Here is a 15,586-nt window from a genome sequence, read left to right on the forward strand (position 1 = left end):
ATGTTAATAAGAAAATACCGTTTAAAATTGTATCAATATTATGCAAAATAAATAAAACAAAGTTGCCTTGATACCCACACAAAAACATTGTTTTTCTTTGATAACAAGTTCTCTGTTGGCAGCAACTATATATCGTTGTAACATTCCTTCGGCATGATTGAAAGACAAAAAATGGTCGGCCAGTTAGCGGAGAGAAATATTCGCACTACATAACCAAGTCCATTGGAATCGACGAACTTGGCCAAACTGTAGTCGCTGAAATTGTTGCAATTGGATTGGAACAAGCAGAAAGCAGTCTCGTCCGTTTATTATGCCATTTTGCTCCTTCGCTGGCCTATATTGTGTCGCCACTCAATTATCAACTCGAACAACTTTCCGCGCACGAATTTCGAGCGGTAATTTCGTCGTAGATCGAGTCTCGATGTTCTTTCCCCATTACATCGATCTTCGGAGACGCTAAAAAAGTCCTCCCGACGTTTTCACGCCCATTTGAATGCATTAGAAAACTTTGAAACGAGATTCTACGACGAGCTATACTATCCAAAGTTAATTAAAAACTTATTCCCGCTTGATAATTCTGCGCTTTTAATCAAGCATCCCGGGGAAGTCATCAAGCTGCTGCATACATGAAGAATGGCTAGCTTTTTATTCATTAATCATTATTCATGAATCAATTATTCGTATTATAGTAGCCGAGGCTCCAGGGTTTCGCTTCAAAAATGTCTACTGTGCATCGTGCTGCGCTGCTCTATACATGTATCGAAGAGGTATCGAAGAGAAATGAAAAGTGTAAGTATATATATATATATATATATATATACGTGTATTATAAAGATAGTGGGGATACAAGGATGAAAATATAGTGTGGCTAAAGTCGAGATCGATTGTTATCGTCCATTTGCCTGGCTTGGGAGGAGCTCTATCTCCCGCATGAGCCAACACACGAAACATCTGGTCGACACATTTACCAGTCGAAGAATCTCTTTCCATTGGCCAGAAGCGCACACATATCCAAGTCCGAGATCCCTGCTTCTTGTTCGTCTAATTAAACGAAGGACCGACGACCATAACCTTCCCTCTCCTCTCGGATACACATACATACATACCTCCTCCGGACCGAGTCGTTCGATTGCTTTTGCGGAAACCTTTATGACCTCCTTCTATCCCCCTCCCCCACTTTAAAATCTTCCCATACCGTACTTATATATATATGTACCTTCTTCCCGAGCATCGTATTGAAATTCAAATGAAATCCGTCCCTGTCCAATAATCAACCCACGCTCTCATATCGATATACGCTACTTTGGATACGAAACTTTAAGCTGATTAGCATCGAATCGCTCGAGATCCTTCATAAAAAAAATCAAATTACATCAGACCTTCCATTCAGTACTCCACTGTACATGCACGGTAAATTTCTACCAGTATCACTGTTTATCGCAAGAATCTAGTTATTTTTTATTTTATACAGACTTATCTCTATACACTCGTAGTTTATCGCGACCCAATAAAAAATGATGTTCGGATAAAGCGATCTAGTCCTTTGTTCACGATCCAGCAATAAAGCTTTATTATTATACAGATGTATGAGAAGCGAATGCACGTGAGTTTGAGAATGGTTGGTGATTTTTGCAGAATCTACCCAGTGTACAATTTTTTTTTAAGGATGGATTTGAGAGTAGTTTAAAAATGATAACGAGGTGGAGGAGGAGGAGGATGAGGATGAATATCGCATCGGCCGAGCGAAGGAGCATCGACTGGTTTGGCCGTGACCCAGATCGAGGTGTTTACACCTCCCTTCTCTGCGCGATCGGTTCCTCGCCTCTCTTTGCCCCGATCGGCCCGCACCTTTTCCTTTAAACTGCACTCCCTCTGCGCTCACGGGGCTGCCCCACCCCCCTCCCCCCTCCCGATAGCACGAGCAGCTCTCAACTCGGTTGCTGAATGCCGACTCGCTCGCTCCGAGCGAACCTCCTCCACGTTGCAGCAGGCGCGCTTCGTTTAGCAAGCAACCAACCACTATACACACTGCATATATGTATACAAGCATATCGACGACAGTCGCGCTCCTTCTCGACTCTCAAATCACGAATGCACCGTCGACAGCCGAAGCCGAATACACGTACGCCGATAAAACACGTTGACACAAGCTCCTTTCCATTCTTCTCCTCCTTAGCGCGAGACACAACGGAACAAAAGCCTCGAGAATCGTTTCCAAAGGAAGAAACGTCGAGGAATTATATCGTTGTACACGCTGCGATCCTGCGAATTAATTTCATAGCCATGGAAACGGTCAAAGGTCGAACAATATCGAAAGTGAGACTCGCTTTCTTTTCTCCAGCGAGAGCAACTAAAAACTATTCGTCTCTAAACAATTTTATGGAAGTTTTCACGTATAAGGACCGATTGGAAACTTTCCGACTCCTCTTCGACTTTCACTTCTTCTTCCATCCTTTCGGTCAAACTACCGAAAACTTTTTCCCTACTCCTGTACCACGCTTCTTCTCGAATACATATCTTTACTAAAATTTAGTATTTTTCTACTAATCATTTTTCATTTTTTTTTTTTTTTTTTTCTTACGTTCTAATATTTTTACGCTTTCATTGTGTGTATATATACTTGGTTCTGTGAAATCCTCTCAAGTATTGCGTTCTCCTTCCTTTCTCGCGAGAATTTCTTTCGTCGTACTAAAAGAGCGAGAGAGGACTTTCCAAAAGCGGCCTTTGCACGCTCGTTGTTTGCAGGAAATCATAATTGTAGCTTAGAAGGAATACGTAGCGTAGCGCATTGCACTTCCCTTCTCTCTCTCCGTAGCTCGCGCGGAGATCGTGCACAGCGCACGGCACCAACAACGATCTCGCTGCTCGAGAAAGGTCAGGCTTCGCTGCGTTTATTATCGGTCGTCTATCGTTCTCCAGCGTCTTGCCTGCTGCCAATAGACATTTTCACCCAAACAAACCTTTGTCCCATTTTAGTCTAGCTCTCATTAAGAAACGTGTGTACGAGAGAAGCTTCCCTCTCTGCTAAATTATTATTACGAAAATTTTCTCTTGCAAACTCGTGGAAAAAACATGTGTGCCTCTACTCCGTATACACCAAAGCTTTAAAAACATGCTGCGTTTTAACCAGCTATACGGATTAGTATCGCATTACACACGTATATATATATATATATACATAATAACATTAATCCTTTGCATCAACCTTTCCAGGTTTTATTCCCTCCACTTCCATTACGATAAGTACGTTCCACGAAAATGTTCGAGTAACGAGAGGAAAAGGAGAATAAACCCATCTGCGGTGCACCGCTAGAAAATCCATTCTTTCCAACTTTTCTGCGATTGTTCGTTTTCGAGCGATCGTTGAGCGAATTATACGACCGTTCTCGCGTGCACAGGTAAGTTTATAGTCGCGGAAGTTCCTCTGCCTTTCGAAACGATCGGCGAAATCCTTTTCATTAGAGTCGCAATTAACTTAATTACAATTTAAGTCCGTGGAAAAGGCGACTACTCGCTTTGAACGAATCCAGAGCGAACGCTTGACCTTATCGCTCGGCGCAACGCACAAATCCGAGTAAGAGTCTAGATTCTTTTCGAGATAATACCGCTAAAAATTGTCAGTTTTATTTATCCCATTAATATATATCTAATCGCTCGAGTTTTGGCTCGCGTTGTACTTCATTGTTGACCCAAAATGCCTCGGCTCTTGATTCATAAATCAAATATATATCTGGCGAGCACGAATGCGTCGCGAGTGTTTGTTTGCAGGAAATTCTTGAAATTCGTACGAGATTAATTTTATACTTATCTGCGGCCGTTACGATATATTTCGGCCGATATCGATTGGATTTGCAAATAGGACAAATAAATTAATCGATCGCCTCGGGATGGGGCTTGGCTCTCGAGCGTCTGCGGTGTTGATAAATGAAATCAATCGTGTTTTAAACCAAAGGAGAGAAGAAATACTCGAGTATATGATAACGATATTCATATTTTCTATTGCGTCGTAGTAATTACCGATAGAAAAAAAAACGAGAAAAATTGACATTTCTAGGAGAAATTCGTGCAATGTCACGTCCTCTACAAGAAATAAATATTAAGTCCGCATTTAAGACAATACTTTCTATAAATTCAAGCTCGTTGCATCTCAAGCGTGATTTTCTCCCTCAACGAAGAATATTTAATTAATCACAGTGGCGGAGTGGAACAGAGTTGCGCCAGATAAATTTTAATCAAGTAGAGGCAATCACAGGCGTTAATCAAGAGACGATTGGACGATATCTTCATTGGATCGAACGGCGTCGAGGTGTACACATAGATCACGTCCACAAAATCCAGCAACAACGGTTAATAATTAGACTCACGGGACTGAGGCATGCTAATTAGAAATTTAGTCCGGACGTATATACACGCGTGTAGCCACTTTAGATTACGATAATATACTTTATAACGGTTTTCAACGTGTTTACGTTCGATGCTCGAGAAATCTGGGTAAACACTGCGTGTAATTCTACCGGTGGATTACATCTAGGTGTGTATTTGCCAGGGGATTCAATGAATTGTTTTCGTCGCTCTACGGAGGAGACACGCACGCGGGGCACGTCGAGCAATAACATCCAGCCACGTATATATATATATATACATACACGCTATAACGCACACATACGCACTCGTGGCCTCTTAATGACTGATTAGCTTGAGCAGACCACGCGTCACTCGATCTGGATTAGTTCGCGTCAAATGTTCTCGAGTATGTACAATCATTGGCAGACATCTCGAGTGCTTGCTTGTGTATTATTGTATATATATATATATATATTGTATAGAGAAAGAGACTTTTTCTGGATGGACGGAACCACTGTCTTGCTATATATATATATATATATGTTACGCATTGTAGCAGTATACTGATTTAAGCCGCTGTTTACAAACTCTACCGAAAAGAATCGCTGAAAGAAACTGCCGGCGTGTCTCTGTCCGATAAATCAAAGGAAGCGCAGCTTTGAGAAAGAAAATTGCAGCGATAATTGTCAGCTGCTGGGAGTGTTGATAAATCACCTTGTTCCTTCCTTCCTTCCTTCGAGATCCAGAGACGTATCGATTTCCACGCCATTTACTTTTAAAGCTTTCCTTCCGCGGAGTTTCGACGAAGAAGCGGGACTCGGGACTCGGGAGGCGAGGGATGCTTAGATATGCCCCCAGCCTCCGGCTCCGAGACTATCTTTTCGACCGCACTTTAGCTTAAAAGAATTTTCCCCAGCGCGAGTGATACGCGTGAAAAATAGCCCCGGGCTAAAAGCAAAGCTAAAAGCAGGAGGAGGAGACCGAGATACCTCTCGAGCGTTTCTTAATTGTTCGCGCGCATTAAGACTGCACCGTGAAACCGACTCGGACACGGCCCCAGCAAACTTCCTGCCTCTTCGTCGATCCAACGCTATTATTATGTCGATTCATTAAAATCTCACTAGCTGACACCAGATTTCAAATCAAATCTCTCGCGCGAGTCTTCTCCTCAATTTTTTTTTTCTACTTTCTTCCCTTCTTCTATTATTTTATTATTATTATTGTGGCACTCTCGAGTGCGAAGACTTTGATACGCATCAATATTTACTTTTCGATTCCATTTCTATACGCAGGGATTCGGTATTCCTGATTTGTTTTGTTAGTACATCAGTGTGATTGGGAAGAATAATGTAAACAATACTTCTTTGGCTTTCTATTTAAATAATAACGAGAGAGTCTTGGTGTTTATATTTATTAAAAGCACGCAATATCTGCTCTTGCATACATCGAATCGACCTGTCCAATCCGAAGGACCGATAGAGAGCCGCGAGCGAGCCAATCGAGCCACGAGATTAAATTAACCGACCATACGAATTACTGTAATTAATTGGGGTAATTTAGAGCCGACGGTGAAAGACGATTAATGCGATTAGAAATTGGCTCGAGAAACGGCATGTTTTTCTCGTTTATTTGCACATGGACGTTATATAAAAGTCGGGAATTCCGGGCGAACGTCCAAAGAGCGATCTCCTCGTTTCCCTAAAAATTCGCGTCGAAGGATCGACCCTCGCTCGCTCCATTATACATATATATACATATCAACGCTGTTTATTTACCAAACTATAGATTAGATCGTATCTCCAACGTGGTTTCTGAAGCGAGCCGACCGAAATGTCAATTTCCGATAAAACTGAGCCGAAATCGCTCTTGAGATTCTCTCATATTAACCCCCCCCCCCCCCCCCCATTCTCCTCAAAACATCTACACGCTCCTCGACCAAACGATCGATCACCGATCGAAGCATTTTTTCCTCCAAATCTCCTTAGCATCCTTCCCTCTACAATAATCAACATCGATGTTCAATATATTCGCCGCGAGTCTTTGAAATTCAGCATTATAGCAACGAGCCTCGGATTTAACCGCTGGTTCGGTTTATCGAAGTATATTTCAAGCCACGATATATATCCTAGGCAAATGTTTAATCGAGCAAGAGCGAGATAAATCAAGTTTGCCGTGGCATCCTAAATCTGGCAAGCAGCGCGCCTTTTCTCCGCGCGCTCTCCACACACGCGTTGCAGTAATATAATACACGCATTATTATTATCAAAGGCGTGTAGCATATATATATATATATACATAGGTATCGAGGAACTCGCGGTTAAAACTCGGTTAACTTGGAAGGCGTTCGTACCCTTGGATTTTCTCAAATGCTCATCGATCCTTGCAATTGCGCTGTACGCAGACTGATTGTCGCTGCTTGCGAAACTCGCGCGTTGCGCACGATGAAGAAAACGAGCAAACCGGTTGAATACACTATATAGGCGAGTCCCGATAAACACGAGCGTGTACACATCGCCGATTTCGTTTTACGTCTAAATCGTGACATTAACTCGCTGACACGTGACGATTAATCACCGATCTTTCTTTCATTGCTGAAAGAGAATGAGCTCGCGAGCCAATTTTTCCTTCTCCGTGTATCGCGTACGCTGTACGGTACACGTATAGTTTATATATATATATACGTATACACGCACAGAGAGTATACAGCGTTTGAAAATGTGAGAAGAGAGTCGGCGGGCTGGCAGGCAGGTCGACGATCGATCAATCATTTGAGGAGGATAGAGGAAGACTGTTTGTGCGAGAGAAGACAAGATAGGTGCGGGAGAGGGAGAATCCTAAGCCTAAAGGCGCTTCGAGCTTCTTAATTCCTTTTTGCCCGAGATAAATCGCAGAGTTTCGTGCAATCGAACCGGTTCTCCACGCCGAGCTTCGATTCTCCCCGACGAAAATCTGGCCTCGAATTTCGCTCGAGGCTTCATATTGGACGTGTTTACGTCCTCTCCTATCAACTGCGATCTCCCATTTGCATGAAACTATAAACGGCGCGGAGCCGTGACGCTCGCTAGATTTCTGTTTCCCGTCGGAGAGGAAACGCCTCGTAAGAAAAGCCAAGCGGGACTGACGTCATTTCGTTGCACGAGACCCTCCACGATTTCATGGAAATCAACCTTCGCAAAGATTCCGTGCACGAAACGCACGTACAGCGTCAGGGAGGAAGATAGTCGAGGGAGGGAAAAAGAGGAAAAAATCATTAATCGAAAACCGCGCGGAACATTGATATCCACGCGAGCGAGGCAAGAAGAGAGTGAAACAGAAAAGTATGATTCGGTAGAAAAAACCTTGAGTGGATATGTATGTAATGTACTTTCGTAATAATCATAATAATAATAGTAGCAATAATAATAAGGGTAAATTCGAGGGAGTAAAGGAAAATTATAGTTTGCGAAAGAAATTGATGTACGAGAGATCTCGCATTGCGGAATTACGCGAGCGTGTGTCCATGTGTGGTTATGCGTGTGTGTGTGTGGGTTTGTACCGCAGAGAGCCAAATGAGATTGAATGCATGTGCGAGTGTACGTTGGTTTCGAGTGCGCGAGGGCTGATTTAAATGGATGTTGCCGGCGACTTGGCGTATATAGAGGAGCGTTAAATGTGAGCGGGCATAGACCCTGCACGAGAGTTACAAAAGAGCAGTCGGGTTCGCGTACATCGGCAGCTCGCTGGTCACACGTTACGTAAACAAGGTAAACGGGATCAGTGCCACTCCCAGATGCACCACGGTTCACCGAAGTTCGCTCACCGTTCGCTCCATAACCGAGCACCAAACTCACGACTTCCATTATAACATTTCTTACTCTTATCTCTATCCACCCCCCCCCCCCACCCCCAACCCCTCCCTCCGCCTCAAACACACTTTTTCCCAACAAAACACTGAAATCTCCCCAAACTCCGCTCGATCCACCAGCGTGCAAGTGCCGAAACGCTCTCGTATCCCACAAAAGTTTTACAAGACTCGACCGAGTAAGAATAATATTTAAACGATTACGTCGGTGATAGACTAAGCAAAAATCTGCCATATGCTATTTTTAACAGGCTATGTATCCTTGCGTTTTGCGGGAACAGAAAAATAAAAGAAAAAATCCAATTAAATGGCGAGAGGCGTGTGAATTCATGTAATAAAATAAATTATCTCGCGATGTTTTGTTCGATCGATTGTTGCGCAATGTCCAGTTTTTCGTCTGGATAAACTTGAGAAGCTTCGAAGGATACAACATTATTATACAGAGAGGAAGAGAAGAAACGAATGGATTGGTCGAAGGTTGGAGGATAGATGAAAAAGGAGTGTACGGTACGGTTGGTGGGCGAGACAAATGACAATAGTCGGATATTTTTAATAAATCTTTCATATTTTTTTTTATTTTTCTCATCTACGTAAATATTACAAATTAGAAACAACATCACATAATAGTATTTAATACGAACAGATATTGCAAAGAGTCAATGATATATCGATATTTATCGTAAGAGCTGCAACGCGCTTACAGAAAGATCTCGTTCACGCTATGTATAGCATATGGAGTATATGTATATACAGAGATACATTTATACTCCGATTGATTTCCATAGAATGGACGCGGAAGCGTCGGTTTTTGCTTCTTTCACAACACTCGTGCTCGTGAGATCAAGTAGTGGGGTATCTCTTTGGTGTTTTCGCGAAGACACCGTCGCCGCCTTCGCGCGAAGACAGCAAAAGTGTCTCCCCTAAAACGATCTGACGGGTTTTTCCATGCTGCCGCACAATCTATTATCACGCGAGACTCGAAACACGCAAAGTTCCTCCTTCTCCCAAAGTTAAACGTTTTGGTCATTTTGTTACGTGTAATATATAATTGTCCATCTGAGAGAGAGACCTTGTAAAAAATCATGAAAAAAAGGAACGGACGATATAAAGCCAGATCAAATGTGTTTCGTCAATACTGTAAGTTCGTTAAATCGCTGGACTGGGGCTTTACTTGCGAATGTTTCGAGTTCCATACGAAAGTACAAAAACGCTCGCAATGACGATGAAAAAACGCTCGAAAGACAAATGTAGATCGGAAAGATAGAAGCGGACAAATCATAATCGTAATCATCCTTCTGCTCCTCCTCCTTCCATATAATCAACCGCTCTGTCTCGTACTCTACCGAAATTATTTCTCATATATATAATATACTTTCCGCGCAAAAATTTTCCCGCAGAGTGCAGATCGAAGAATACTTATTATTACAAAACTCGGCAATGTATCTCGCTTATTCGTGAAAAATTAAATATTTACGCATATCATAATATTATATCTTTAGTACTTTTTCTCCATGCTTGTCGTCTTATAATCTTCTCAACTCAGTATAAAATATACATAATAATAGCATTTCATACTCTGCTTACTACACGTAATTATATAATCATAATGATACATGATCACAATTTATAAATATATATATGTATATATGTTTTGCTTTTGTGTGTCTCTCTCTATACATATATATATATATATTTATAGATATAAGATTTAATTAAACAGCGTCGAGACGAACTTGCGCGCGATTTTCACACATGCATTTTGGTGCACACAGCTCGGTTAATGAATGTTTAGAGAGAGAGAGAGAGAGAGGGGGGGGGGGGGGAAGAAAGCTAGTGTTGGTGGGATTTTTTGAGTGAATTCGCACCAGTGTGAAAAATTTATCTCTCTGCAATCTTATTACAACGCTGCCGCCGGGTCGTCTCGAAACCGTGCATAGCCAACTGGCAAGGTCACATGCGAGCCTCCTTGAAGTTCATGCGATTCGTGTACCAGAAACGTTAGCGGTAATTAATGTTGTCAGTAAAACACGGAACGGGACACTGGCCATTCTCACCACGGCAAAGAGCAATATTAATCGAGAAGGTAGACCGCCACCTTTTCCACGAATAAAGATCTAATACCGTGGTGAACGCGGTCACCGACACACGTCCCTGTTCATTAATAATTTATAAAAGATACACGCGATAATATAATCTCAATATTAAAATATAGTCAACCTTGCAAATTGATGCTTTCTTCCACCACCCCTCGGTGTTCTTTGCGAGTGTGTGTGCATCGTTAAACTACACCGCGGAACGTCCTTCGATCCAAATGGCTGAGAACGAGATAACGTGGAGCATCAATTCGCAAGAAAAGTTAAAAACGTCGCTAAATCAAGAAGGCGCGTACAAAGTTTTCCGTGTATGTAAGGGGGAAGGATTTACAGAGGCACAGCCTCCCCCTTCTTTCTTTCCTTCCTTCTTTCTAGCTTTTTCCTTCCGCCTGACCTCGTGATTTATTGCTCGAAGGAAACCGCGTACCTAGCGGCTTCGCCAATCTAAAATTTACGTTAATCACACTTGCTTTTTAATATCACAATATACCATCAGTGGACATCGACTCTTCTATGGACGATAAAGTATAAAAAAACCACAGATATCTATATATAGAAATTAAAGAAAGAAACGGGTAGTAGAGAATTGGGCGGAAGATACGCGGGTGGCAAATCGTCAACGCGTTCGATGCTGAGAAAAGCAGACAAATCTATGTGGAACGTTGTTAGACGTTTGTCGTAAAGCGAAATTTATTAAAAAAAAAAAAAAAAAAAGAAGTAATGATGAACGAAGGACTTGTGTGTTAGTTCATTCGTCAAAGCTCACAGCTTTTCTGATAGCACACGATGTTCAGAGACATCCTCGGCATGTCCACCGGACGTTTGGATATCCTTGAACCACCCTAAGGATGTTCCGATGATATTTGTGCCATTGGGGCTATACTGATTTATGCTGGGGTAAAATTGATTTGTTAGATCCAAAGTCAACTTTGGACGCCAATAAATAGGCTAAAAATCGACCCGAAAATTGATTTAGAAATGATTGAAACGTTCATTGTTTGTTTCTTTTTTTTTTTTTTTTTTTGGGGTCTCTTGAAATCTTAATTACGAAAGAACGCGTAATTGGTCGAACCTAACGACGAGAGTAAATTGATAATGAGAATGCAAAGTTTTGCTTCTTTTTTTCTCCCGTTTCAATTGATTGAAGCATATTTTAGTTGCCAACTATACGTGTAAACGTATGCCTTATTATCATTATCATTAATATAATTCCTGTTTTTAGGCTTTTGCTATGAAAGGATGAAATGGTCCGCGCGACCTGCACTCGTAAATAACTAAAAATTAACGCGCTTAGCTGTCTAACTACTCGCTATAATTGATAAAACTTCGCCTAAGCTCTAAACGTACCGCTACATATCACGTGAAATTTGTTACAAGTCTTATAATGATGCATCTTCGTTAAATGAAGATATAAATCTCTTCTTAGAAGAGCTACTAGAAACTAGAATTTGTTTGTTCCTCTATCACAATTATACCTTCTTGCTTTTCGTATCTTCGTATGATCGTTTCCAATGCTCAGCTCCGCTCCTTAAACATTCATTTTTCCCCCAAAGATTGGTGTCGCCAGGTTGTCGCGCGGCTTCGGTGACGTTCGTTACGGTTGTCCAAGAGGAACGGATTGATTCGAGATGAGTTTCAAGGTGCGGGATGAGCAAACGGTCGACATATCGAAGATGTGCCAATCCTCTCTCTCTCTCTCTCTCTCTCTCTCTCTCTCTCATATTCTTTTCTTCTTATTACTCGATTCAAATATTTTCTTCCGACAAAGGCTCCTATTCGCACTGGGTTTCAATATAATCCTCGGCCAAACGTTATTGTGCCACTGGCTCCACTCCTGTCAGACCCCAAGGTGGATTTGGGTCAGTGGACCAATCGACGACAAGACTTCTGCTCGGTAAAAACCAAATAGTAGATTCGAGGATTACACTTTTTGGACAAATCCATGAGAATAAAAGGACAATGACAATCGGCGCTCGGATCTCTCAATGGCTCTGCTGGTAAGACCTGTACAACTTCTTCTTCTCCAAGGTGAAATCTCGACTGATCATTATTGTACCACCACGCGTCAAGTTCCTGCAACACAAAACGAACAACCGGTTAAGTACGACTGTGTGCGCCTGCCTCTTGAGATTCATCCGTCAAAATCCTTCTCCCCCCCCCCTTCCTTCAGACTCTTCTCAATCCAATAAAATACTTTTTTACTCACTTTAAGAATTGCGGCAAAAGTATATGCCAAGATGTATGGTCCTGCTTCAGAGTCAGATATAGTTCGAAGGTCGAAACTGCACTTGGGTCGCACTGTATCCTGGACAATTTGCGGCACATATTGTCGGTCTCGAAGCTGATGAATAACGTGCAGCCTCTGTAAGAGAAAAAAAAAAGATGCGACTTTTAGACGAGTTTTCGGTTAAATTCGCCAAAGAGAAAATAATGGGAGTGGAATGATTGTTAATAAGTGTAAAGTGGAGAGCACAGGTGTGAAAGGGAGCATTAATGGAATTATCGAGTATCGACTTACCGAAGACCGCAGGGTTCATTTTCAGCCATGGTAAGGACGTCTCTGGCTATCCTAGGTAGAAGATCAGCGGGTAGTAGAACTTCCCCGCAGGCCAGCTGAGCGTGTTTAGCCCTCCTCAACTCCACCTCCAACCGTTTTGCCAGAGCTTGACAAGCCCCGTCTAGCTCATCGGTTTCAGTTCCAGCTAAAACAATTCAAAGGATTATCGCGTTAAACTTTGATTCTAAGGTATCGCTGATCCAACATCCACGCAACTCCGCGATGTCAATCGCGATATTTTCAAACTTATTTGCGAAGAATCAATCAGTGGCTTTGCGATTGATCCAGACTCGATACGAAAATGCGGAAAAAAACTGCATGGATTCTTTGTTCGAATTGAAACAACTTTCGCGAGAGAGGAAGAGAGAAAAATTATTGACCAGTGCCGTCAGCAATATCGCTGCACTGTTTCTGCGAGAAAATGTCAAGCAAGGGACAAAGGGTGTCTAGGTGACTTTGAGAAAGAAGCGAGAAGAGAGGGTTTATGAATTTTATACTGGACGATAACGAATCGTAAGATGAAAACGACGAGTTTTGTGGAGGAGCGTCCTTGGATTGGTCCAAACGAGTGGACCGGGAGGACGCGTTGTGCTGATGCAAGCCCATCGGGTAGCACATCAGCAGTCGTTTGACGCCCAGCAAGAATAGACTTGTCGCGACAGGTCGGTGCTGAACACGTATGCACCAGCTTGCAAAATTTCTACCCGGCTCCGATTTAATTTTAATTTAAGTTGACCGAGCGAGAACAATGAATTTCTTTGTCTCGAGCGAAGGTCAGCTGATTCGAAAGATCAGCTGAGAACTGGTGCTGCGGCGAAACTCGCTGAAATCGTCTGGTCGCTCCGGAAGTAACAATCGAATCCAGTCAGTTTTTTCCTCGCTATCCTCTTTTCTCTATCGCGAATTCCAAATTACCTCTAGTATTGCTGAAGTTAACGTTAACAGGGCACGGTAAGACCTCCATATTTGCCTATTTTACGTACAAACAACACTACTCCACTTCGAGCGAACGCGAATACTTAAAAAAAGATGAAAACGCGTATTTTGAGCCGGCAAAATATCTCTTTTGTTTCACCGGGTGGAACTTTCACCGTACAGTTCGCGCAACGAAAACGAGACTGTACTCGAACCTCTCGCTCCTCTGAACAACTGATTTGCCGGCATCGATGACGCGACTTATATAGGGGCACCCCTCCACCGGCTAATTTCTTCCCCCACCAACGGTTAAACCGCCTAGCAACACCGGCTACGTGATGTCTCGCACTGAATCTACTTCGGGCCTCTTCGTACACCGGTGTTCGTGCTTCTCCGACGGCTTCCTCGACAATATTCGGCCAGATCCGTCTGTGCTCGGCTCTCTCGTTCTCTCTCGGCTCAAGCTGATCATCAGCAGGCAACCAGCCAGGCCAGCCAGTCACGCACACAAAAGCAGCGTCCCGCGCGGTATGTGTGCGTGCGCGCATGCATACACGCGCAACGTTATAGTACTTGTGAAAAGCCGGTGTGTAGAGAACACACGGTGGGGCTTCCGCGACTCCGGCTTCGACTCGCTCGACTCTTCCTTCCTTCGTTGTCCTATACCGATTTTCCTTCTCAAACTCGGCTTTTCTTTTTGCTCCTCTTTCTTTCTTCCTTATCCCTTCGTTCCCTCCTCCCTGCACACTTCACTATTCGTTTCAAATGTATGAATAATTTTCAATTCGCCATGCACATTACGTTCCGAGCAGCCTTGCACTCCCTCCCCCTCTCCCGGCCTCCCACCCTGGAAAATGCCATTTTCACTCAGTATTTCTTTGTTCTGCTTTTCACCGATGAGACTAAAAGCCCTTGTTCTTGCTGCCATCGCACGATAATTTCTAATATTATCGTTTACGCTAAATTGCGAAAATTGCGCTCGCTCGAGCTCCAGCCTCGTTTGACGATCCGTTTCTTTGTTTCCCTTGTTAGAAACCCTCCGCGTTGGTCTCGCATAAGTGTAAATAAAATAGGCTTCGAGGAATCATCAAACTTCCCCTCTATTTTTACCCCTGACCTCACGGAATAGGGGAGCCCAGATATAATTGCGTCATCTCCCGACGCTTTTGCCAAAACTTACATTTGTGGCTTATAAATTTTTACCATTCCCTCCAATGATTTCACCTTTTTCTCACCATTTGTCTCGTCACCTGGTCGTGTACCGTTAATACACTACATTTTTACCATCCGTATAATATATATATATATATATATATATATATATCGATCGATCGGAGTTCGTAGTGATATTCGTGCAGCGAAAGATATTGGTAAAATAATTTATACTGAGAAAAGCCGAGCGTTTTTCACCGCTTGGCAACACGATGTAGAAAAATAAAAGAATTATTTGTACGCTGGTCGGAATCGATCCAACGTGTATGAGCATCGTATTGCTTTGTCTGAAGTGTAGAGCGCGCGTCCCTCTCCTCCGAATCGAGACCCAGAGCCAGCAACAAGTCGAAAGCCACGCACAGGGCTTTATTACAATCGATTTCATCTTCTCTCTGTCCGTTCGAATCAAAAATTCGCTTCGCTGAGCTTATCGAATCATTCGCGTTAAACTAATCAAACGATCGCAATCTCTCAAACCTCTTTATTCCTTCGTGCAATCCCCCTCCCACCCCCCACCCCCCTCTCGTCATTCGAGACACATTTTCATTGCACATTTTTCATGGAAAAATAGCTGCACCGACGAAATCAGATTCAACCGAGCTAACAAGATTTCTAGAATATTGA

The 15,586-nt window shown here is 42.8% G+C and overlaps 1 protein-coding gene across 1 annotated transcript; it reads right to left on the minus strand.

Annotated features, from left to right (window-relative positions):
• Window positions 1-8,729: 8,729 nt before the first annotated feature.
• On the minus strand, window positions 8,730-13,994 carry LOC136774421 (protein charybde-like). The gene is made up of 4 exons (XM_066728700.1): window positions 13,751-13,994; window positions 12,797-12,980; window positions 12,485-12,640; window positions 8,730-12,351 (listed from the first exon to the last, which is right to left on the minus strand). The coding sequence occupies exons 1-4, from the start codon at window positions 13,797-13,799 to the stop codon at window positions 12,261-12,263; spliced, it is 480 nt and encodes a 159-aa protein (XP_066584797.1). The 5' UTR covers window positions 13,800-13,994; the 3' UTR covers window positions 8,730-12,260.
• Window positions 13,995-15,586: the final 1,592 nt, after the last annotated feature.

This window comes from Prorops nasuta, unplaced genomic scaffold (assembly GCF_024137725.1).
Source record: "Prorops nasuta isolate Cenicafe-Biocafe unplaced genomic scaffold, Cenicafe_Pnas_1.2 PNAS00006, whole genome shotgun sequence".
Classification (NCBI taxonomy): domain Eukaryota; kingdom Metazoa; phylum Arthropoda; class Insecta; order Hymenoptera; family Bethylidae; genus Prorops; species Prorops nasuta.